The following is a 26,537-nucleotide window of genomic DNA, read 5'->3' as shown; positions in this document are numbered from 1 at the left end:
ACACTACACTGCTCGTCGAACATCTCATTCCAAAATCATGGGCATTAATATGGAGTTGGTCCCCCCTTTGCTGCTATAACAGCCTCCACTCTTTTGGGAACATTGCTGAAGGGACTTGCTTCCATTCAACCACAAGAGCATTAGTGAGGTCAGGCACTGATGTTGGGCAACTCGCCCTGGCTCGCAGTCGGCGTTCCAATTCATCCTAAAGGTGTTCGATGGAGTTGAGGTCATGGCTCTGTGCAGGGCAGTCAAGTTCTTCCACGCCTTCCCCATACTGTTGTCACAAAGTTGGAAGCACAAAATCGTATAGAATGTCATTGTATGCTGTAGCGTTAAGATTTCCGTTAACTGGAACTAAGGGGCCTAGCCCAAACCATGAAAAACAGCCCCAGACCATTAGTCCTCTTCCACCAAACTTTACAGTTGGCACTATGCATTGGGGCAGGTAGCGTTCTCCTGGCATCCGCCAAACCCAGATTCGTCCGTCGGACTGCCAGATGGTGAAGCGTGATTCATCACTCCAGAGAACGCGTTTCCACTGCTCCAGAGTCTAATGGCGGCGAGCTTTACCGCCACTCCAGCCGATGCTTGGCATTGCGCATGGTGATCTTAGGCTTGTGTGCGGCTGCTCGGCCATGGAAATCCATTGCATGAAGCTCCCAACGAACAGTTATTGTGCTGACGTTGCTTCCAGAGGCAGTTTGGAACTCTGTAGTGAGTGTTGCAACCGAGGACAGCACTCGGTGGTTCCGTTCTGTGAGCTTATGTGGCCTACCACTTCGCGGCTCAGCCGTTGTTGCTCCTAGATGTTTCCACTTCGCAATAACAGCACTTACAGTTGACCGGGGCAGCTCTACCAGGGCAGAAATCTACTGCCAATGTTTGTCAATGGAGATTGTACGGCTGTGTGCTCGATTTTATACACCTGTCAGCAACAGGTGTGGCTGAAATGGCCGAATCCACTCTTTTGAAGGGGTGTCCACATACTTTAATATATATTGTGTAGTTTCCCTCAAAAGCTTGTTCTGTCAAGTAAGTACACATTCAGTGATAGAAAATGTCAAATATTCCAAAACCGGTAGTTACATTATTTTATAAATTATTTACAAATGATAGTGCAAAGTTGCAGCTTCTGTAACTAAAGTGAAAAAGAAAATAGAACAATTTCTACAAGCTGCACCAAACGACATAGAAAAGAACACATCCAAATTAGTGTTGCTTTAAGGCAAGTGCTTCACACAGTATGGTTCATAGTGCAAGATCCCACACACCATCCTACCAACAGCTGATAAAAAGTAGACCCTTTGTGATTATGTAGTTTTGGGTATCAGTCAAGATCAAACTTAAAGTGAAAGACAAAATAACAAAGACTCTCTCCACTTCTGTCATGGTAGGCCCTCAGGTCAATGTCTGTATCCCAGACAGGGTGCTCTGTTCTGGCCTAGTCACTCTTTATCTCCTCCTCTCCTCCCTGGTAGTGGCGGTACTCTGGCTTCAGTTCCCATGTACTCTTGTGGGTTCCTTTAGCGTTGTACACTCCTATCTCCCTCAGGATCTCCTTCAAGTAGGTCTACAGAAAACACACAGACAAACATCTCTCTGGGTCTCCTTTATATATGTTTATAGGAGACTGGCAGTTTAGGACTGGACTCATCTACCAGTGAGGCGAGTCTATCTGTTATTCCTAGTGTCAAAAGCCATTTGTTGTAGTTGATAATGTCCACTAGATGTCAATAGTGGGTAATGGTTGACATTTCTCCTCCAGATACAGATCTACAGTATGTGTTCTGATTCTGTTCAACATATTACAGTGTAACTAATCAGGCCTCGGGTTACTATAGTTCACTCTGACATGCTGTTCTCCCTGTGAAGCTCACTGGAGAGTAGGGTTACAGTGGTGGAGTGTAATCTATCCTGGAGAGCGAGGGTTACAGTGGTGGAGTGTAATCTATCCTGGAGAGCGAGGGTTACAGTGGTGGAGTGTAATCTATCCTGGAGAGCGAGGGTTACAGTGGTGGAGTGTAATCTATCCTGGAGAGCGAGGGTTACAGTGGTGGAGTGTAATCTACCCTGGAGAGCGAGGGTTACAGTGGTGGAGTGTAATCTACCCTGGAGAGCGAGGGTTACAGTGGTGGAGTGTAATCTACCCTGGAGAGCGAGGGTTACAGTGGTGGAGTGTAATCTACCCTGGAGAGCTGAGTAGAACCATTCGCAGCGCATACTCACTTATCGTAATGAAATCAGACAGACAGCGAACAGGTTGCTGTGTGTGTGTGTGACTAACCACTGGTTGCTTGGTGACCACCACCAGGTCTTTGATGTTGTAGTACTGGTGTTTCTCAAAGGCGGAGAAGAGCATGTCCATCACCTGCTGTCTGTCTGCCCTCACCATCCTACCTTCAGTCTTCTTCTTCTTCTCACACTCTACCTACACACACACTCACACAGCCCACAGAACACCCACACAGGGGCAAGGAGGAAGCAATGTAGAAGTGCACGTTACAGTTCCAAATGTGTATTGATCCAACACTACAAAGATATGTAATCTTCAGGAGCATGCAAGCAGGCACACTCACACACGGTGCTTTTTAACATGTGATATGGCAGTGTTCTTACGTTAGCAACATGGTTGGATACAGGTTTGAAGTTGTTGGTGACAGCCTTGTCCATCTGCTCGGTCAGACGCTGGGGCTTGGTAGACACCTCAATCTGTAATCTGAGGAGAGGGGGATACAGTATAGTACACATTTTAGAACAATGTCACAGAACTGTTTGAGAGAACCTGAGAAATGATTCTAATGAATGAAGATATAGGGTCTCAACGAGAGAAGCAGCCCAGTGGGCAGAGCAGTGAATAGAAAACGCAGCAGAACAATAGCATCCTGCTGTTTAACAGTTGAATAATGCATATAGCCTTCTAGTATAACGTGCAGTACTGGCACTGCTGTGCACATACAGAAACAAAGGCAGACATGCATGTGTTCAAACACACAGAGAGAGGCTCTATCCAAAATTACAACCAACTAACTGCAGCATTACCGCAAAAATGGAAGAGGCAAGTGGAAGGGGGAAAAAGTAAGGAACTTGTCGGCCGGCCCTGCATTAAAGACCAAAATTTGTTTAAGAAAATTGTGATAAATAAAAAAAGTATACCAGTTACATTTAAGGACCAAATTTTTTTACAGCTGTGCCATATAGATTGCAAAATATTTGGGAAGAGATTTTTGATCTACCGATTCCATGGTTTATGAACTGTTACACAAAACGACGCCAGACTCAAAACTTAGACTTTTTCAATTTACATGACTATACAAAATTCTTGCAACCAATAGAATGTTATATATACAGTGGGGAAAAAAAGTATTTAGTCAGCCACCAATTGTGCAAGTTCTCCCACTTAAAAAGATGAGCGAGGCCTGTAATTTTCATCATAGGTACACGTCAACTATGACAGACAAATTGAGAAGAAAAAAATCCAGAAAATCACATTGTAGGATTTTTAATGAATTTATTTGCAAATTATGGTGGAAAATAAGTATTTGGTCACCTACAAACAAGCAAGATTTCTGGCTCTCACAGACCTGTAACTTCTTCTTTAAGAGGCTCCTCTGTCCTCCACTCGTTACCTGTATTAATGGCACCTGTTTGAACTTGTTATCAGTATAAAAGACACCTGTCCACAACCTCAAACAGTCACACTCCAAACTCCACTATGGCCAAGACCAAAGAGCTGTCAAAGGACACCAGAAACAAAATTGTAGACCTGCACCAGGCTGGGAAGACTGAATCTGGAATAGGTAAGCAGCTTGGTTTGAAGAAATCAACTGTGGGAGCAATTATTAGGAAATGGAAGACATACAAAACCACTGATAATCTCCCTCGATCTGGGGCTCCACGCAAGATCTCACCCCGTGGGGTCAAAATGATCACAAGAACGGTGAGCAAAAATCCCAGAACCACACGGGGGGACCTAGTGAATGACCTGCAGAGAGCTGGGACCAAAGTAACAAAGCCTACCATCAGTAACACACTATGCCGCCAGGGACTCAAATCCTGCAGTGCCAGACGTGTCCCCCTGCTTAAGCCAGTACATGTCCAGGCCCGTCTGAAGTTTGCTAGAGTGCATTTGGATGGTCCAGAAGAGGATTGGGAGAATGTCATATGGTCAGATGAAACCAAAATATAACTTTTTGGTAAAAACTCAACTCGTCGTGTTTGGAGGACAAAGAATGCTGAGTTGCATCCAAAGAACACCATACCTACTGTGAAGCATGGGGGTGGAAACATCATGCTTTGGGGCTGTTTTTCTGCAAAGGGACCAGGACGACTGATCCGTGTAAAGGAAAGAATGAATGGGGCCATGTATCGTGAGATTTTGAGTGAAAACCTCCTTCCATCAGCAAGGGCATTGAAGATGAAACGTGGCTGGGTCTTTCAGCATGACAATGATCCCAAACACACCGCCCGGGCAACGAAGGAGTGGCTTCGTAAGAAGCATTTCAAGGTCCTGGAGTGGCCTAGCCAGTCTCCAGATCTCAACCCCATAGAAAATCGTTGGAGGGAGTTGGAAGTCCGTGTTGCCCAGCGACAGCCCCAAAACATCACTGCTCTAGAGGAGATCTGCATGGAGGAATGGGCCAAAATACCAGCAACAGTGTGTGAAAACCTTGTGAAGACTTACAGAAAACGTTTGACCTGTGTCATTGCCAACAAAGGGTATATAACAAAGTATTGAGAAACTTTTGTTATTGACCAAATACTTATTTTCCACCATAATTTGCAAATAAATTCATAAAAAATCTTACAATGTGATTTTCTGGATTTTTTTCCCTCATTTTGTCTGTCATAGTTGACGTGTACCTATGATGAAAATTACAGGCCTCTCTCATCTTTTTAAGTGGGAGAACTTGCACAATTGTTGGCTGACTAAATACGTTTTTTCCCCACTGTATGTATATATGGGGGATACAACCATCCCAGCTCTGCAGATTTTGCTGCGAAGAGAATCATTAGATCAATTGTTTTGATACTGTCCATATGTAGCTTGTTTTTTGTCGCAGGTCCAGGAATGGCTGAAAAATTGCAACATTTACCTGGAGCTAACTCTGCAAATAGCACTGCTGGGTGATTTGTGAAGTCATAGTCAATCGATCAATAATATAATAATACCTTTAGCAAAAAATGTTATCTTTAATTTACAATCTGTAGAATCTATGAGAATAGAAAGGTTCAGAACTTTTGTGAAACATCACAGCACAGTTGAAAAAAATATAGCAAATAGAAATACAAAATTGATGGTGTTAAGAGATAGATGGGAGGGGTTGAGTGGAGCTGAAGGGTGGGACTAAAAACAACAAGATAACTAATGTAAAATATATGTGTCTGTAAAATGTATACACAGTGCCTTCGGAAAGTATTCAGACCCATTGACTTTTTCCATATTTTGTTACGTTACAGCCTTATTCTAAAATGTATTAACTTGTTTTTTCCCCTTATCAATCTACACACCATACCCCATAATGACAAAGCAAAAACAGGTTTTTAGAAAATATTGCTAATTTATAAAAAATGGAAAATACACATTTACATAAGTATTCAGACCCTTTACTCAGTACTTTGTTGAAGCACCTTTGGCAGCGATTACGGCATTGAGTCTTCTTGGGTATGACGCTACAAGCTTGGCACACCTGTATTTGGGGAGTTTCTCCAATTCTTCTCTGCAGATCCTTTCAAGCTCTGTCAGGTTGGATGGGGAGCGTTGCTGCACAGCTATTTTCAGGTCTCTCCAGAGATGATAGATCGGGTTCAAGTCCGGGCTCTGGCTGGGCCACTCAAGGACATTCAGAGACTTGTCCCGAAGCCACTCCTGCGTTGTCTTGGCTGTGTGCTTAGGGTTGTTGTCCTGTTGGAAGGTGAACCTTCGCCCCAGTCTGAGGTTCTGAGCGATCTGGAGCAAGTTTTCATCAAGGATCTCCCTGTACTTATCTCCATTCATCTTTGCCTACATCCTGAGTAGTCTCCCAGTCCCTGCCGCTGAAAAACATCCCCACAGCATGATGCTGCCACCACCATGCTTCACCGTAGGGATGGTGCCAGGTTTACTCCAGACGTAACGCTTGGCATTCCGGCCAAAGAGTTCAATCTTGGTTTCATCAGACCAGAGAATCTTGTTTGTCATGGTCTGAGTGGCCATTAGGTGCATTTTGGCAAACTCCAAGCGGGCTGTCATGTACCTTTTACTGAGGAGTGGCTTCCGTCTGGCCACTCTACCATAAAGGCCTGATTGGTGGAGTGCTGCAGAGATGGTTGTCCTTCTGGAAGGTTCTCCCGCCCCCACAGAGGAACTCTAGAGCTCTGTCAGAGTGACCATTGGGTTCTTGGTCACCTCCCTGACCAAGGTCCTTCTCCCCGATTGCTTAGTTTGGCCGGGCGGCCAGCTCTAGGAAAAGTCTTGGTAGTTCCAAACGTCTTACATTTAAGAATGATGGAGGCCACTGTGTTCTTGGGGACCTTCAATGTTGCATAAATGTTTTGGTACCCTTCCCTAGATCTGTGCCTCGACACAATCCTGTCTCGGAGCTCTACGCACAATTCCTTTGACCTCATGGCTTGGTTTTTGCTCTGACATGCACTGTCAACTGTGGGACCTTATATAGACAGGTGTGTGCCTTTCCAAATCATGCCCAATCAATTGAATTTACCACAGGTGGACTCCAATCAAGTTGTAGAAACATCTCAAGGATGATCAATTGAAACAGGATGCACCTGAGCTCAATTTCGAGTCTCATAACAAAGGGTCTGAATACTTATGTAAATAAGGTATCTGTTTTTTAAAATGTTTATACATTTGCAAAAATGTCTAAAAACCTGTTTTCACTTTGTCATTATGGTGTATTGTGTGTAGATTGCTGAGATTTGTATTTTATTTAATCCATTTTAGAATAAGTCTAACGTAACAAGGGGTCTGAATACTTTCCGAAGGCACTGTAGGTTCAGAACTTTTGTAAAACCGCACAGTTAAAAATATATGGCAAATAGAAATCAAACTGGATAGTCTTCGGAGATAGATGGGAGGGGTTGAGGGTAGCTGAAGGATGGGATTAAAAACAAACAAAACATAACTATTGTAAAATACATTGTGTCCGTAAAATGTATATAGTATATATAAGCTTAAGTGTTGTTAGTTTACTCCAATTAGCGGAGGAGTGGTAGGGTTAGGGTAAAATAATAAAGGAAAATATATATTTTAATAATATTATTATACACACACATACACACATCCATACATATACACACATATACAGTTGAAGTCGGAAGTTTACATACACTTAGGTTGGAGTCATTAAAACTCGTTTTTTCAACCACTCCACAAATTTCTTTTTAACAAATGATTGTTTTGGCAAGTCGGTTAGGACATCTACTTTGTGCATGACACAAGTAATTTTTCCAACAATTGTTTACAGACAGATTATTTCACTTATAATTCACGGTATCACAATTCCAGTGGGTCAGAAGTTTACATACACTAAGTTGACGGTGCCTTTAAACAGCTTGGAAAATTCCATAAAATGATGTCATGGCTTTAGAAGTTTCTGATAGGCTAATTGACATCATTTGAGTCAATTGGAGGTGTACCTGTGGATGTACTTCAAGGCCTACCTTCAAACTCAGTGCTTCTTTGCTTGACATCATGGGAAAATCAAAAGAAATCAGCCAAGACCTCAGAAAAAAGAACTGTAGACATCCACAAGTCTGGTTCATCCTTGGGAGCAATTTCCAAACGCCTGAAGGTACCACGTTCATCTGTACAAACAATAGTACGCAAGTATAAATACCATGGGACCACGCAGCTGTCATACCGCTCAGGAAGGAGATGCGTTCTGTCTCCTAAAGATGAACGTACTTTGGTGTGAAAAGTGCAACAATCCCAGAACAGCAAAGGACCTTGTGAAGATGCTGGAGGAAACAGGTACAAAAGTATCTATATCCACAGTAAAATGTGTCCTATATCGACATAACCTGAAAGGGCGCTGAGCAAGGAAGAAGCCACTGCTCCAAAACCTCCATACAAAAAGCCAGACTACGGTTTGCAACTGCACATGGGGACAAAGATCATACTTTTTGGAGAAATGTCCTCTAGTCTGATGAAACAAAAATAGAACTGTTTGGCCATAATGACCATCGTTATGTTTGGAGGAAAAGGGGGGACGGCTTGCAAGCCGAATAACACCATCCCAACCGTGAAGCACGGGGGTGGCAGCATCATGCTGTGGGGGTGCTTTGCTGCAGGAGGGACTGGTGCACTTCACAAAATAGATGGCATCATGAGGAAGGAAAATTATGTGGATATATTGAAGCAACAGCTCAAGACATCAGTCAGGAAGTTAAAGCTTGGTCGTAAATGGGTCTTCCAAATAGACAATAACCCCAAGCATACTTCCAAAGTTGTGGCAAAATGGCTTAAGGACTACAAAGTCAAGGTATTGGAGTGGCCATCACAAAGCCCTGACCTCAATCCTATAGCAAATTTGTGGGCAGAACTGAAAAAGCGTGTGTGAGCAAGGAGGCCTACAAACCTGACTCAGTTACACCAGCTCTGTCAGGAGGAATGGGCCAAAATTCACCCAACTTATTGTGGGAAGCTTGTGGAAGGCTACCCGAAACGTTTGACCCAAGTTAAACTATTTAAAGGCAATGCTACCAAATACAAATTGAGTGTATGTAAACTTCTGACCCACTGGGAATGTGATGAAATAAATCATTTTCTCTACTATTATTCTGACATTACACATTCTTAAAATAAAGTGGTGATCCTAACTGACCTAAGACATGGAATTTTTCCTAGGATTAAATGTCAGGAATTGTGAAAAACTGAGTTTAAATGTATTTGGCTAAGGTGTATGTACATTTCCAACTTCAACTGTATATACACACACATACATATATACACACACACATACATATATACACATATATATTCACACATATATACAGTGAGGGAAAAAAGTATTTAATCCCCTGCTGATTTTGTACGTTTGCCCACTGACAAAGACATGATCTGTCTATAATTTTAATGGTAGGTTTATTTGAACAGTGAGAGACAGAATAACAACAAAAAAAATCCAGAAAAACGCATGTCAAAAATGTTATGAATTGATTTGCATTTTAATGAGGGAAATAAGTATTTTACCCCTCTGCAAAACATGACTTAGTACTTGGTGGCAAAACCCTTGTTGGCAATCACAGAGGTCAGACGTTTCTTGTAGTTGGCCACCAGGTTTGCACACATCTCAGGAGGGATTTTGTCCCACTCCTCTTTGCAGATCTTCTCCAAGTCATTAAGGTTTTGAGGCTGACGTTTGGCAACTCGAACCTTCAGCTCCCTCCACAGATTTTCTATGGGTTTAAGGTCTGGAGACTGGCTAGGCCACTCCAGGACCTTAATGTGCTCCTTGAGCCACTCCTTTGTTGCCTTGGCCGTGTGTTTTGGGTCACTGTCATGCTGGAATACCCATCCACGACCCATTTTCAATGCCCTGGCTGAGGGAAGGAGGTTCTCACCCAAGATTTGACGGTACATGGCTCCGTCCATCGTCCCTTTGATGCGGTGAAGTTGTCCTGTCCCCTTAGCAGAAAAACACCCCCAAAGCATAATGTTTCCACCTCCATGTTTGACGGTGGGGATGGTGTTCTTGGGGTCATAGGCAGCATTCCTCCTCCTCCAAACACGGCGAGTTGAGTTGATGCCAAAGACCTCGATTTTGGTCTCATCTGACCACAACACTTTCACCCAGTTCTCCTCTGAATCATTCAGATGTTCATTGGCAAACTTCAGACGGGCCTGTATATGTGCTTTCTTGAGCAGGGGGACCTTGCGGGCACTGCAGGATTTCAGTCCTTCACGGCGTAGTGTGTTACCAATTGTTTTCTTGGTGACTATGGTCCCAGCTGCCTTGAGATCATTGACAAGATCCTCCCGTGTAGTTCTGGGCTGATTCCTCACCGTTCTCATGATCACTGCAACTCCACGAGGTGAGATCTTGCATGGAGCCCCAGGCCGAGGGAGATTGACAGTTATTTTGTGTTTCTTCCATTTGCAAATAATCGCACCAACTGTTGTCACCTTCTCACCAAGCTGCTTGGCGATGGTCTTGTAGCCCATTCCAGCCTTGTGTAGGTCTACAATCTTGTCCCTGACATCCTTGGATAGCTCTTTGGTCTTGACCATGGTGGAGAGTTTGGAATCTGATTGATTGATTGCTTCTGTGGACAGGTGTCTTTTATACAGGTAACAAACTGAGATTAGGAGCACTCCCTTTAAGAGTGTGCTCCTAATCTCAGCTCTTACCTGTATAAAAGACACCTGGGAGCCAGAAATCTTTCTGATTGAGAGGGGGTCAAATACTTATTTCCCTCATTAAAATGCAAATCAATTTATAACATTTTTGACATGCGTTTTTCTGGATTTTTGTTTTGTTATTCTGTCTCTCACTGTTCAAATAAACCTACCATTAAAATTATAGACTGATCATTTCTTTGTCAGTGGGCAAACGTACAAAATCAGCAGGGGATCAAATACTTTTTTCCCCTCACTGTATATATACATATACATACACATACATATATATATATATATACAGCTCTGGAAAAAATTAAGAGACCACTGCAAATGTTTCTTAAATTAGCATCTCTACATGGATGACAGCCATTCCATTCCAGTGTCTGTTGAATGCCAACACAGGCACACCTCATTCTACTGAATTAGGTACTGATTAGGTGATCACCTGAACCAAATGTTATTTAACGAGGAAAAGTATAAAAACCACTGCTGTGGTCATCACTATCCTCTTGCAATAGGACCAGCTGGATGGCAAAAACAGTGCCAACAGTACCTCAAAAGTAATATTAATCAAAAAGTAACTATTGACCATGCCAAAAGAGTTGAAAAGGAAAGTTTTGAGTGAGGAAAAGAAGGGTTCAATTCTGGCTTTACTGGCAGAGGGATACAGTGAGCGTCAGGTTGCTTCCATCCTTAAAATGTCAAACACGGCGGTTCATAAGAACAAGGTCAAGCAGCAGACATTGGGAACAACAAAGCTACAGACCAGCAGAGGGCGAAAACGACTCTATTGACCGGGAAGACCGCCAACTCATTCGAATGTCACTCAACAACCGTAGGATGACATCAAGTGACCTACAAAAAGACTGGCAAACGGCAGCTGGGGTGAAGTGCACGGCGAGGACGGTTCGAAACAGGCTCCTAGGGGCAGGGCTGATGTCGTGCAAAGCTAGAAAAAAGCCCTTCATCAATGAGAAGCAAAGAAGAGCCAGGCTGAGGTTTGCAAAAGACCATAAGGATTGGACCGTAGAGGACTGGAGTAAGGTAATCTTCTCTGATGAGTCCAATTTTCAGCTTTGCCCAGCACCTGGTTGTCTAATGGTTCGATGGAGACCTGGAGAGGCCTGCAAGCCACAGTTCCTCGCACCCACTGTGAAATTTGGTGGAGGATCGGTGATGATCTGGGGGTACTTCAGCAAGGCTGGAATCGGGCAGATTTGTCTTTGTGAAGGACGCATGAATCAAGCCACGTACAAGGTTGTCCTGGAAGAAAACTTGCTTCCTTTTGCTCTGACATTGTTCCCCCAACTCTGAGGATTGGTCTTTCCAGCAGGAAAATGCGCCATGCCACACAGCCAGGTCAATCAAGGTGTGGATGGAGGACCACCAGATCAAGACCCTGTCATAGCCAGCCCAATCTCCAGACCTGAACCCCATTGAAAACTTCTGGAATGTGATCAAGAGGAAGATGGATGGTCACAAGCCATCAAACAAAGCCGAGCTGCTTGAATTTTTGCGCCAGGAGTGGCATAAAGTCACCCAACATCAATGTGAAAGACTGGTAGAGAGCATGCCAAGACGCATGAAAGCTGTGATTGAAAATCAGTGTTATTCCACCAAATATTGATTTCTGAACATGAACTTATTTGCTTTGCATTATTCGAGGTCTGACAACACTGCATCTTTTTTGTTATTTTGACCAGTTGTCATTTTCTGCAAATAAATGCTCTAAATGACAATATTTTTATTTGGAATTTGGGATAAATTTTGTCAGTAGTTTATAGAATAAAACAAAAATGTTAATTTCACCCAAACACATACCTATAAATAGTAAAACCAGAGAAACGTATATTTTTGCAGTGGTCTCTTAATTTCTTTCATAGCTGTATACAGTGGGGAGAACAAGTATTTGATACACTGCCGATTTTGCAGGTTTTCCTACTTACAAAGCATGTAGAGGTCTGTAATTTTTATCATAGGTAGTCTTCAACTGTGAGAGATGGAATCTAAAACAAAAATCCAGAAAATCACATTGTATGATTTTTAAGTAATTCATTTGTATTTTATTGCATGACATAAGTATTTGATCACCTACCAACCAGTAAGAATTCCGGCTCTCACAGACCTGTTAGTTTTTCTTTAAGAAGCCCTCCTGTTCTCCACTCATTACCTGTATTAACTGCACCTGTTTGAACTCGTTACCTGTATAAAAGACACCTGTCCACACACTCAATCAAACAGACTCCAACCTCTCCACAATGGCCAAGACCAGAGAGCTGTGTAAGGACATCATGGATAAAATTGTAGACCTGCACAAGGCTGGGATGGGCAACAGGACAATAGGCAAGCAGCTTGGTGAGAAGGCAACAACTGTTGGTGCAATTATTAGAAAATGGAAGAAGTTCAAGATGACGGTCAATCACCCTCGGTCTGGGGCTCCATGCAAGATCTCACCTCGTGGGGCATCAATGATCATGAGGAAGGTGAGGGATCAGCCCAGAACTACACGGCAGGACCTGGTCAATGACCTGAAGAGAGCTGGGACCACAGTCTCAAAGAAAACCATTAGTAACACACTACGCCGTCATGGATTAAAATCCTGCAGCGCACGCAAGGTCCCCCTGCTCAAGCCAGCGCATGTCCAGGCCCGTCTGAAGTTTGCCAATGACCATCTGGATGATCCAGAGGAGGAATGGGAGAAGGTAATGTGGTCTGATGAGACAAAAATATAGTTTTTTGGTCTAAACTCCACTCGCCGTGTTTGGAGGAAGAAGAAGAATGAGTACAACCCCAAGAACACAATCTCAACCGTGAAGCATGGAGGTGGAAACATCATTCTTTGGGGATGCTTTTCTGCAAAGGGGACAGGACGACTGCACCGTATTGAGGGGAGGATGGATGGGGCCATGTATCGCGAGATCTTGGCCAACAACCTCCTTCCCTCAGTAAGAGCATTGAAGATGGGTCGTGGCTGGGTCTTCCAGCATGACAACGACCCGAAACACACAGCCAGGGCAACTAAGGAGTGGCTCCGTAAGAAGCATCTCAAGGTCCTGGAGTGGCCTAGCCAGTCTCCAGACCTGAACCCAATAGAAAGGGAGCTGAATGTCCGTCTTGCCTAGCGACAGCCCCGAAACCTGAAGGATCTGGAGAAGGTCTGTATGGAGGAGTGGGCCAAAATCCCTGCTGCAGTGTGTGCAAACCTGGTCAAGACCTACAGGAAACGTATGATCTCTGTAATTGCAAACAAAGGTTTCTGTACCAAATATTAATTTCTGCTTTTCTGATGTATCAAATACTTATGTCATGCAATAAAATGCAAATGAATTACTTAAAAATCATACAATGTGATTTTCTGGATTTTTGTTTTAGATTCCGTCTCTCACAGTTGAAGTGTACCTATGATACAAATTACAGACCTCTACATGCTTTGTAAGTAGGAAAACCTGCAAAATCAGCAGTGTATCAAATACTTGTTCTCCCCACTGTGTATATATATATATATATATATATATATATATATATATATATATATATATATATATATATATATATATATATATATATATATATATACAGTGAGCTCCATAATTCACTGGACAGTGACCATTGTTTTGTTATTTTGGTTCTGTACTCTAGCACTTTGAGTTTGAAAGGATACAATGACAATGAGGGTGAAGTGCAGACTGTCAGCTTTAATTTGAGGGTATTTTCATACATATCGGATGAACCGTTTACGAATTATAGAAGCTTTTGTACATGGTCCCCCCCCATTTTCGGGCATCAAAAATCATTGGACAGTTTAACATAATGTAGAATAAAGTAATCATTGTTAATATTTGGTCGCATATCCTTTGCATGCAATGACTGCTTGAAGTCTGCGATGCATCGCCATCACCAGACGCTGGGTATCTTCCCTGGTGATGCTCTGCCAGGCCTGTACTGCAGCCATCTTCAGTTCCTGCTTGTTTCGGGGACTTATTGCCTTAAGTCTCCTCTTCAGCATGTAAAATGCATGTTCAATTGGATTCAGATCTGGTGATTGACTCGGCCAGTCAAGGTTTTTCCACTTTTTGGCCATCAAAAACCCCTTTGTTGCTCTAGCAGTATGTTTAGGGTCATTGTCTTATTGCGTGATTAAGTGCCGTCCAATGAGTTTGGAGGCATTTGGTTTTATCTGAGCAGATAAAATATTTCTGTAGACTTCAGAATTCATTGTTCTACTTCTGTCTGCAGTCACATCATCGATGAAGACAAGTGAGCCTGTTCCACTGGCAGCCATACAGGCCCAAGCCATAACACCCCCTCCACCATGTTTCATGGATGAGGTGGTATGCTTTGGATCATGGGCATTTCTTTTTTTTCTCCACACTTTTGTCTTTCCATCACTCTGGTACATGTTAATCTTTGTCTCATCTGTCCACAATATTTTTTTCCAGAACTCTTGGGGTTCTTTTAGGTGCTTTTTAGCAAACTGTAATCTTGCCTTTCTGTTCTTCAGGCTTATCAGTGGTTTGCATCTTGTAGTGTACCCTCTGTAGTCCTGCTGGTGTAGTCTTCTGCGTATGGTAGACTTTGACACATCTACACCTGCATCCAGGAGAGTGTTTTTGATCTGTTGGGCTGTTATCAGGGGGTTTTTCTTCACCATAGAGAGTATTCTCCAGTCATCCACTACAGTGGTCTTCCTCTGTCTACCGGGTCTTTTGACATAATTGAGTTCACCGGTTGTTTTTTTCTTGTTAATGATGAACAAAACTGTTGACTTGGGCATGGCCAGGGTTTTTGCAATGTTCCTGAATGATTGATTTTCATTTCTGAGCCTTATGACGGCCAACTTCATTTGCATCGACACTGCTGTCTTCCTCATGTTGTCACACCCCAATAACAACCTCCAAAGGCAATTGCAACGTCTAGAATCATTACTATTCATCAACAGCTCTCCTGCATTCACTAACGACACAAATGAATACACCTGCCTAACGACACACATCTGTGAAGCCAATTTAACAAATACTTGTAGTACCTTAAAATGGGGGGACCATGTACAAAAGGTGCTGTCATTTCTAAACGGTTCATCCGATATGTATGAAAATACCCTCAAATTAAAGCTGACAGTCTGCACTTCACCCTCATTGTCATTGTATCCTTTCAAACTCAAAGTGCTAGAGTACAGAACCAAAATAACAAAACAATGGTCACTGTCCAATGAATTATGGAGCTCACTGTATATATATATATATATATATATATATATATATATATATATATATATATATATATATATACACATTTATATATACAAAAAATATATATGGGGAATTGGAAATGATGCAGACAATTACATTGATGGAAACTACAATCTATCTGCAATATTAAAGCTGATCTACCCCCTAATAAAACAATGTAAAAGAACACACAGGGAGAGAGAATATTTGCTATAGCACACAAGGAACAGTTGCTATAGCAATCCCTGCCAACCTCTGCTACCATTAAACAGAATGGAGACCAGTTATACACCATTATTAGACATTCTCCTGGAGTTCGCTATGGCTTCTGTTCCTCCCACATCTACTAATCTCCCTCAGAAATGAAGCCAGGAGAAATAGCCTATCGTGATGCTTTATTTTACAGTCGCCAAATTTTATTCACATTTTATTGAATTTTGTTTCACTCACTTCTTCAGTTTCATGTAGTTTTGGTTGACGGCAGGTCTGCACTCTGCTCTCTGTACCACTATGCCCTCCAGACTGATCTTATCTGAAACAAAGACAATACATGTTTCCTTTAAGGACCTACACACACACAAAAATCATTAGCAGATTGCTGGTTTTAATCACATTGTATTCTTTATTTCAATACAACAGGACTAAAAGTGTTATTTAATAGCCTTCAGCACTGGACTGAACATGCAGCCAAAATTATATTTGACTGAACCGCTTGACTGAATCAATAGAGAAACCACCCGAGCTGAGTACTCCACAGCCAACACTCCAAATCTCCACCAACTGCCACTGGACTGCTCATCAAGACCTTGCCATTTCAAAATGTAGTGATTCATCTATTTGGAGTTTTCCTTGTCATTGTGTGTGTTTAACTATCCTAGTCCTCACAAGGATAGTAAAACAAGGAAAATTCGGACAAATGGGGACATTTTGCTGGGCCCCACGAGGAAAAACGCAATTTTAGGCATAGGGGTTAGGTTTAGGGTTACAATTAGGGTTAGAATTAAGGTTAGGGTTAGGTGTTACGATTAGGCTTAGGAGTTAAGTATAGGTTTAGGGTTAGGTGTTTGGGGTTAAGGTTAGGCCTAGGGTTATGGTTAGGTTAAGGTTAGGGAAAATAGGATTTTGGATGGGAATCAATTCTTTGGTCCCCACAAGGATAGCAATACAAAATTGTGTCTGTGTGTGTTTGTGTCTAACAAGGGGGCGGGGATAGGTTCACACCATTGTATAAGAAACGTTCATCCAAAGATAAAGAGTACACTCTGTCCAGACTTTGCCCAACAAACGCCCAAGAACAGCCAACAACCACTGGTGTCCGTTTGCGTTTGTTAGCTAATCAGGTTTTGTTCTACTGAAACAAAATGTTCAGTTGGTGTTTGTTGGTGCTATTAAAAATCTGTGCACTTTTACAGATGGCTCCAGAGAAATCACTTCACAGTCAGTCCAATGTCACAGATCTCACACACTCACTAATATCCATTCCTCACCTTTTTCACAAATGGATACAATTATGTGCAATTATTGCATGATAAGTGCTGAAACACTTGCTGGCGCATCTCTATAAACACACCTACACACAAACGCATCACTCAACTTCAGAGCAGCCTGCCTCCATCTCCCTCTCTAGCTACTCACAGGCCACTGGCTGGGATCACCTGGGTCAGGGCCGTATGGGAGAGAATAGTTTACTGTAGATCTCCTCTCTCATATACTCCACTCAAGGCTCCCTCTCTCTCCCCCTCTCCTTTTCCATTCTCTCTCTTCCGGTCTTCTCTTTTTTAACCTATCCCCTACTTTATCCCTCTCTCACCAGACTGCTCATGCCTCTTCTCCTGTAGGGTTCTCCTGTTGAGGGTTTATGCCTGTTTAGTGTGGCATGAATTAGGCTAAAACGTGCAGGTCCTAATGGACGCTGGTATGTAGGAGAGCAAAGCTGCACATGCAGAGATGGAGAGAGAGATAGGACGCAGAAAGAGAGGAGAACAGAATGAGAGGAGGAGGAGGAAGGCACAGTGAGAGGTGGAATGGCCACAGTATTTGTTGCTCAAGGCTGTCAAGCTAAGAGGGAGAGGAACGGGAGGAGAGAGAAAGAGAGGGAAGAGGAGAAAGAAGGACGAGAAAGTCAAGCTACCACCCACTCATCTCCCACCATCTCTAACCTCTTATCTGCTCTAAGGACCCTCCATCTAAAAGCACACACACACACACTCTGCCCCCACTCCCACCCTCTCCTACTAATATTCCCTAGATACCTCCGTCTCTGTATCTGAATATTCCAGGAGAATGAATTTGTGAGCCTTCAGATTTCTCAAGCCTCTGGTGAATCTCAGAGACGCTAGACTACCAAAAACCCTCAGATAGTAAAGTGGCTATTGGAGGAATGTGTTAAAAACGGGCAAATATGATAGTAAATTGCTCTATTCATCCTTGACGGGACAGAACAGCGACAAAGTCTATAACAAAGAGAGAGAGAGAACCTGCGAGGAAACCTGTTGACTAGATCGACTACTACTATCAGCCTGCGTACAGGAACAAGACAGACCGCCTCATCTCTCAGACCACGGTAGTCTCTAACCTTAACCCTACGTCAAAAACAAACACCTTATGAACCTGCTCATTAATGTCGGCCCTATTGCTGTTTTTGTCCTACTGACAATCCACACCACACTATACTACACAACACAGCCTTGGAAAAATAGCCCAACAGGTCTCAATAGTGGAGGAGATGTAAGCTGACTGCATGCCCAAAGCCATCTCCCTGTGACTACCAGATCTATAAATGACTTCCCATGAGGGGAGGGAGTTAGGGACACTCAGATATGATCCGGACACGTAATACTAGAGAACCACTAATCTCTCCACAGCCTGGTAGGGAGAGAGAAGACATCTTTATCAACAATCTGCTGTTAGGGGCTATTAATTAACTTCATTACCTGTATCAAACCCACCAGAAGACATTTTCAGCACCCTTAGTGGAGATATTTGCTAAAATACAGCCAACATCAGAGAGTGTTTGACATAGAGAGAGAGCGCATGTGACTAACAGGGTTTGAACCCTGGTTGTCTATACAGCCAGCCCTAAACCGTGTTAGCCTGCTGAGCTAATGCCCAGGCATTAGCTTAGGAAGCCTTATGCAAATCTACAGGTCTCAGGCAAGGTTACCTAACCACCTCTGCCACACACACCATTTATGTTCCTCAAGGCTACTGTTGCTATGCCAGCTTCACTGCAGTTTGTGATATAACGTTCCAGCTCCGACTTGGCCAGCAACATTATGAATAATTCAACATCTTTAATGAAAAGAGACCGTGATTTTACAGATGGGAATCCCCATTACTGCTCTCATTACTTTGAGGAAATAAAAAAGAACAAGAAATCAAATAGATTCCGACATGATGTTGAACAATTATCTCAGGTAATGATGGTGTGATAGGGCTGGGAAGGAACGCAGGTCATCCACCCACCCACCCACCCACCCACCATCTCCTCTCCGCTGTTCCACTGCCTTGTTTGCAATTCTAATGCGGGGATGATTCCATTAATCACATTATGATTAAAAAGCACCATGGTACGGTCGAGCCGCCTCGTTGATCGCCGATGTGTCACTCAGACGTCACCGTGGTGAACTGTTACTGGAATCATAGGCTCATTTTTTGCATAAAGCTTCCTACTGGTTTATTCTGATACTCAGAGCTCATCTTTCTACAACAAGTTTCCAAGTCGAAAATGTCAGCGTTTCCTAGTTGTCTGGAATGCAGCATTTATACACACACACACACACACACACACACACACACACACACACACACACACACACACACACACACACACACACACACACACACACACACACACACACACACACAGGAAATTAACTGAATGGAAAGGTTTGTCAGACTGCCACACTGATTGTCCACAAGTACGTCTATTTAAGGGGGTGAGTGAATGGAAGTCGCGCCTCCACTTCTGGAGACGGCAGAGAGTGGTATTCTATTGGATAGGTTGTCTCTCTGTCAAGAGTGTGTGGGGAATGTTCTACACCTGGATTCTGGGGTGATTGCTAGGTTTAATTTAAATTTGAACACCAGCATACACACAACAGAGCCCTCTGTATAACTGTAGACAATTGTAGACAGCTCCATCAAACAAACAGACTTCTCACTGAGAGAAAAGACAACATGATGACATCCCCCTTGTTACACACACACACAACCTGACATCGATGTCACTGTTTCCTTTAATTGCACTTCTGCCCCCAAGGGAGAGTGTGTGTGTGATAGATAAAGGAAGAGAGAAGAGTGGGTCCAGTAACATCACTGTCTGACTGACTGACAGCCCATCACCTGCAGGACACACACACTCCCGCTCTCACTTTCTCTGTTTCTCTCTCTCCCTCTCCTCAGGGAACAAAACTGTTAATAAACACACCCACCACTCTTAGTTACCATGAGTGACATGAGTACACATTGTCCAGGCAGTTTGTCACTGTCAGCCCATGTAGAAAGAAACATTGTATTTACTTTGGTCATGTAGTGTATAATACAGTGTGTTGACAAGTTGGTCCCCCCTTTGCCTTCTGGGAAGGCTTTCCACTAGATGTTGGAACATTGCTGTGGGGACTTGCTTCCATTCAGCCACAAGAGCATTAGTGAGGTCGGGCACTGATGTTGGGCGATTAGACCTGGTTCGCAGTTGGCATTCAAATTCCTCCCAAGGGTGTTCGAAGGGGTTGAGGTCAGGGATCTGTGCAGGCCAGTCAAGTTCTTCCACACCGATCTCGACAAACCATTTCTGTATGGACCTCGCTTTGTGCACAGGGGCATTGTCATGCTGAAACAGGAAAGGGCCTTCCCCAAACTGTTGCCACAAAGTTGGAAGCACAGAATCGTCTAGAATGTAATTGTATGCTGTAGTGTTAAGATGTCCCGACGAACAGCTCGTGCTGATATTGCTTCCAGAGGCAGTTTGGAACTCGGTAGTGAGTGTTGCAACCGAGGACAGACAATTTTTAGCACTCAGCGGTCCCGTTCTGTGAGCTTGTGTGGCCTACTACTTCGCGGCTGAGCCATTGGTTGCTCCTAGACGTTTCCCCTTCACAATAACAGCACTTACAGTTGACCGGGGCAGCTCTAGCAGAGCAGAAATTGTACAAACTGACATGTTGGAAAGGTGGCATCCTATGACGGTGCCACGTTAAAAGTCACTGAGCTCTTCAGTAACATGCTACCCAGACCGTCCTCGTGCGCCATTGCGCGCAAGTTGATTTTGTCCCCCCACACCAGACGCGATCAGGACACGCAGGTTGAAATATCAAAACAAACTCTGAACCAATTATATTAATTTTGGGACAGGTTGAAAAACATTAAACATTTATGGCAATTTAGCTAGCTAGCTTGCTTTTGCTAGCTAATTTGTCCTGGGATATAAACATTGGGTTGTTATTTTATCTGAAATGCACAAGGTCCTCACTCTGACAATTAATCCACAGATAAAACGGTAAAAGTTTGTTTTCTAGTAATCTCTCCTCCTTCACGCTTCTTCTTCGTTGGACTTTATATGGCAGTTGGCAACCAACTTTATGGTGCATTACCCCAACCAACTGGACTGGAGCGTAGACCTCAGTTCATCTTTCAATCACCCACGTGGGTAGATGCTCCTAAAAACAATGAGGAGATGGGAGAGACAGGACTTGCAGCGCGTTGAGCTTCACAAATAGAACCAAGTTCTATTTTAGCGCCTGGCCACCCAGACGCTTGTTGATGCGCGCGAGCAGTGTGGGTGCAATGATTGAATAACATGTATGTGTACATTTATTTTGCGACGCGTGCGGTGGTCAGCATGTAAGGCCATTCTACTGCCAATGTTTGTCTATGGAGATTGCATAGCTGTGTGCTCGATTTTATACACCTGTCAGCAATGGGTGTGGCTGAAATAGCCGAATCCACTAATTTGAAGGGTGTCCACATACTTTGTATATATAGTGTACATGATTGATTAAGCCCCTTGCTACGTGCTCTGGAGGTTAACACTACAAGTCTATGACCATAATAATAAACAAGCCTCTGTCTTCCTTATAAAGCAGTAACAGAGACAGTTGGCAGAGTAACAGAGACATTACACTCGGTTTAGAACCAATTATGTTCCAGTCAACTCCCCAGGCTGTGGGTGGATACAGGAGGATGTGGACAAATCAAAGACACTGTCTGCCTGCATACACCAGTAATTGGGCTGTTCCCACAAACACACACACAGGGAGATCTTAACCAACTGCACGTAATCTTGGAGAGAAATCAGGCCATTTGCGTAAATACACACAATCTGCCCATTTATCCCCATCTCTCCATCACACTGCCAGCGAATGTGCCCACTATGCTGCCAGTAAATGCCTCCCTGAACAAAGCTGTAAACATGGTCTCTAACACATATCTGACTGCAGCAAGTCTCTATAACAGAGATACTGCCACCTCCCCCCTCAGTCTGGGGGTTGGGGAGAGAGATTTGTTATCCGAGTTCCCTGCCACGACAACCTCCTGTGTGTGTGTGTGTGTGTGTGTGTTGGTAGGAGGTTGGTGTGTATCTGCATGTGTATATAGAGCGTGTGTGTTCAGGGCCTCCTGTGGTCTCACGTGCAGAAGCACAGCTGAGGAGCCTTTATATCAGCGAGAGGAGAGGGCTAATTACGAAGACTGGGAGAGAGAGAGAGAGGAGTAGAGAGAGCGAGATGGAAGAAAGAGAGAGAGGGGGGCTGGAGGAGAATGAGAAGGGGAAAGAGGGAAGATGGAGAGAGAAAGGAGAAACCGAGAGAGGGTGGAAGAAAAGAGGAGGATGAGAGAGGAAGGAGAGAGAGGGGAAAGAGAAGAGGGAGATTTAGAGGAGGGAGAGAGGGGCAAGGAGAGCACCTGCCACCCTTTCTACACTGTCGTTTTCTCTCTCTCTAAAGCACACGCACTCTCTCCTCCCACCCTCTGATGGAGGGTGGCACTGCCCCCCCCTTCCTCCAGCAGAGAGAGAGAGAGAGGTAAGAGGAGGAGAGAGCGAGAGTGGTAAGAGGAGGAGAGCGAGAGGGACGGATGTAAGAGGGAGGCGAGAGAGAAAGGAAAAGGCAGACTCTCATTCTGCTACCAGTGCGCTCCTCTCTATGCCAGTACCTCTTCGTAACGCTCCCATACACTCACACACACTCACTTTGTTACTGCATGCTACACACTTAACCAGACAAAGAGACTGTGCGGTTGTTGAGCGGGAGCGGCATGGAATGGAACCTCAGAAGGATGGACAGTGAACTGAGACAGATCAACCCAGACCTGCTGCAGCCCAGCAAGAGCATCAAGAAGCCCTCCTCAGGCACCATCACCCTCAACGTGGGGGGCTTTCTCTATGCCGCTCACCGCACCACCCTTAGCCGCCAACAGGGGTCAGTGTTAGAGGAGCTGGCCAGCGGCAGGAAGCCCGTCCAGCACACTGACTCCATGGGCAACCCCTTCATCGACCGTGATGGCCCCGTGTTCAGACACATCCTCAACTTCCTGCGGACCGGAGACCTGCAGCTGCCCGACGACTTCCGAGAGGTGGGCCTTCTGAGAGGGGAAGCAGAGTTCTACCGCCTCAGCGGATTGGTGGAAGCCATTTCGGAGTGGGAGGGACTGCGGGCGGCGCAGCGGGAGCCTGCCTTCCTGGAGGTGACTGACGAGAGGTCGCAGGGCTTCAAGGTGTACTGCAGCGACCCCTCCTTCATCGACAAGATCAAAGGGCGCCTGGTTCAGATCTCAAAGAGCCGGCTGGACGGCTTCCCGGAGGAGTTTGAGGTGTCGTCCAACGTGATCCAGTTCCGCCACTTCATCAAGTCGGACCCTGGCTCCAGGCTGGTGCTGAAGCAGGACAGTACCTTCCTGTGTACCCTGGAGTGTCTGAAGCTAGAGACGGTGATGCTGGCCCTGAAGGCTGGCTTCTCTCTCATCACCTCTCTGGACAGCAGCAAGGGATCTGTGGTGGCCGCAGAGGCTCTGCACTTTGTCAAGTAAGAAAGGGTGGAGAGGTGGGGAAGAGGGAAAGATGGGGGAGAGGGATCAGGAAGGGAAGGGAATGAACAGGGAGGTGGATAGAGAGGGGAAGACAGAGAGAAGGGGGCAGGTACAGGTAGGTAGAGAGGGCAACAAGTGGGAGAGGAAGGGATGAGGGGAAACTGATGCAGGACAGCTGTTCCTCTGCACTCTGTCTGGAGTCCACCCTCAGAGAGATACAAGAGAGAGAGCATCCACCACCTTGACCACCCTCACTGCTGCAGGACAGAACATAACCTCTCAGAGGACCAGTCTCCTACTGTATTACACATACATCAAGCTGCTTTTTCCATCCTGGCTGCTTCCCCTTCAAACCAGCCTTAGAGTGCACCGTGAGGTATTACAGTGTGTGATTTCAGTTGCTGTGTTTTGAGTTTTCAGTTGTGTGACCAAGCCTTTCTCTGGATCCTGAGGGGAGAGGTACAGTTGAACACTGTACTGACTGACAGACAGACTGACTGTTGCTGATCATTGGACAAAAACGAATGTTTTATTGCAGAAACTTGCCTGACTAGATGGAAGGGAGGTCAGTGTGAATGCCCTGCAGCAGAGAAGCACAGAGAATTTAGACCCAAAGGTTCAAATCTAGCATGATGCATGTGCAGTGAAGACTTTCAAATCAGACACCAACTTTGTGATTGTTAGTGCTGTGAGTGAGTAAGTAAGTGACAATGTGTGTTCTTTTGGATTTGTGAATGTTTTGTTTTACACAAAATAAAAGTCATGAATATTGGCAATCTAATATTTTCCACAACTCATGCTGGCATTTGTGTCTACTCTATTATACAGTACAAGGGGACTTGGAAATATCATATTTAATTGCATCAACATTATGACAGTTCATTAAGGCAGATAGATTTGACCATAGCGCTTTAATAGAATAGACTGGTAACTAATGTAATAGACATAGAATTATAATAGAGTTAGCAACTTCAACTTTCCTTATTAACTGTAAAGTCAGCTTAGTGTATTGGAACATGCATCAGTGCCCAACATCACAGAGCAGTAACCTCTAACCAAACCCTCAACAGACATGCAGTGTTTCGACGTACAGATGTAGGATATTAATATGATCACCCTGTTGCAGAACTTTCCTTCAATGCAGGAAATGTAAAACATGTAGTGTATTTGAGGTTTAACAAGGCTTCTGAAGTTTATAATTTCCACTTTGAAATTTCAGACTTGATTTAACCTTTAGAAAAATGTATCAACCCCTACAAAAATGTCAATTAATTATAATCCACATAATAATTCACATTTCCTGTTGCTGCAGGATTTTTTTCCTGCTGTAGCAAACTGGCTCAAATTAAGATTCTACATACGTAATATAATAATAACCTACCTGAAAGCATCCTAATCAAATCTGAATTCCTATATTAATCTAAGACTCGTTTCCCATTTCGTTATGTTTATAAGCCAACATTTAATATAGGAAGTGATCACTGGTGAGTGAGATCAGTGATTGACAGTTGTGCTTGTGTCTCTTCATCCCAGGGCCTCTGGGAGTTATACTCCCCAGAGCATGGAGACTTGATATTTGAAGAAGTGGGTCAGGAAGGCAGTTCAATAAACACTGCTCTCTTCCCTCAGGGTGGACCTCTTTTTACATCCATATCTCAACCTTTTAAATGTGTAGTACTATCAATTACTTCACTATGTATTTGGGCCATTTCTACATTCCACAACAAGACTAAATATATTGAATCAATAATTGTGTAGTTATTTTCCAAAACTCTGCTAAAAAGGGGTTGTTGTTGAGCAGTGGGTCCAGTATTCCATTACATTTTTGTACCGAGTACTGGTGGTAGAGTATGATACGGTGTATCTCTGACTAACCAGACACATTTCCTTTAGTTTGGTCTTTTTACTGAGAGTTAGGCTACTTGGCATTCCCCTGCCTCCCAGTGCTAATTGTTTTACCATCTTGTAATGAATCTCTGCCAGAACCCTTCTGACACAAGGCAACAGATGGTATGAGAACAGAATATTAGGAACTAAAATAACCAAACTCAGTCTATGCTTTAAGTACAGTAGCTGTAGTGTTGACCACATAATACGCCCACCTCGACTTAGCCTGCGTCTCAAACACCTCAGAAACCATCTGTTGCAGCATGCTCTTTCGTCAGACCTACAGCCCCCTACTCATGACACACACACACACACACACAGTGAGTGTGTGTGTGTGCCTCTCTATGTGGTGTATTGCTATTTGCAATGTTTCATATTACTGAACACATCCCTTCTGATCCACCACAACAGACTCAAGCTCCCTTCTGGCATAGGGGAAAACGTGAGGCTCCCGAAGCCAGCAGTATGCTGAGGGGGACATCAAACCTGAGAGCTTTTTAATTGCAGATCAGACCCATCCATATTTGATGAGGTACCGCTGTGCCTGTTAGCTGTTAGCTCAGATTGATGAATATCTAACCCACAGGTGGCAGAGAGAGCGAGAGATGGAGGAAGAGGGGGAGAGGAAGAAGCAGTGGGAGCAGGGAGAGCGAGAGGTGGGGGTTAATACAGAACGAGAGAAAAACACAGAGAGAGAGAGAGAGAAACAGACAGACACAGTCAGAGAAAGACAGAGAGCGCACTTCAAAACAGAGGCAACCCATTAACAGATTAATATTCACAGATTTGTCTCCACACTGCCTTTCTTCCCTCTAATACACACACACTCCTAGCCTGTTCCTTATGGCAGTAGGTGTCTCCATGGCTATGTTTCTAAGGGAAACAACTAACATTCCTAACTATCCTTACATTCCTGATCCCTGGAATGACTAATGGACGGGTCAACTACAGCCGACCTAGACTGACAAGAGGCCAAAGCTAGGCAATGGGAGAGGGGGAAGAGGCAGAGAGAGGGGAGAAGGGGAAGAGAGAGAGAGGGGAGAAGGGGAAGAGAGAGA

General features: G+C 44.0%; 2 protein-coding genes across 4 annotated transcripts in view; one reads left to right on the top strand and one right to left on the bottom strand.

The window, feature by feature from the left end:
* Nucleotides 1-1,022: 1,022 nt before the first annotated feature.
* LOC311143331 (general transcription factor IIF subunit 2-like) overlaps nt 1,023-26,537 on the bottom strand; it is a 46,205-nt gene continuing 20,690 nt past the window's right edge. For all 3 annotated transcript variants that reach the window (XM_084179170.1, XM_084179171.1, XM_084179172.1), the window contains 4 exons: nt 16,021-16,102; nt 2,620-2,719; nt 2,288-2,431; nt 1,023-1,573 (listed from right to left, as the gene is read on the bottom strand). In XM_084179170.1, coding sequence (XP_084035296.1) covers nt 1,445-1,573; nt 2,288-2,431; nt 2,620-2,719; nt 16,021-16,102 — 455 coding nt within the window. In that variant the 3' untranslated portion in view covers nt 1,023-1,444. The remainder of the gene's footprint in view (nt 1,574-2,287; nt 2,432-2,619; nt 2,720-16,020; nt 16,103-26,537) is intronic.
* Nucleotides 22,822-23,592, top strand: LOC311143330 (BTB/POZ domain-containing protein KCTD4-like; the record flags this gene model as incomplete). The annotated part of the gene is made up of 1 exon (XM_084179169.1): nt 22,822-23,592. The coding sequence occupies one exon, from the start codon at nt 22,822-22,824 to the stop codon at nt 23,590-23,592; it is 771 nt and encodes a 256-aa protein (XP_084035295.1).

Source organism: Coregonus lavaretus, assembly GCF_964263955.1.
Source record: "Coregonus lavaretus genome assembly, chromosome: 16".
In the NCBI taxonomy this organism is placed as follows: Eukaryota; Metazoa; Chordata; class Actinopteri; order Salmoniformes; family Salmonidae; genus Coregonus; species Coregonus lavaretus.
This window is presented reverse-complemented; position numbering and strand designations above follow the sequence as displayed.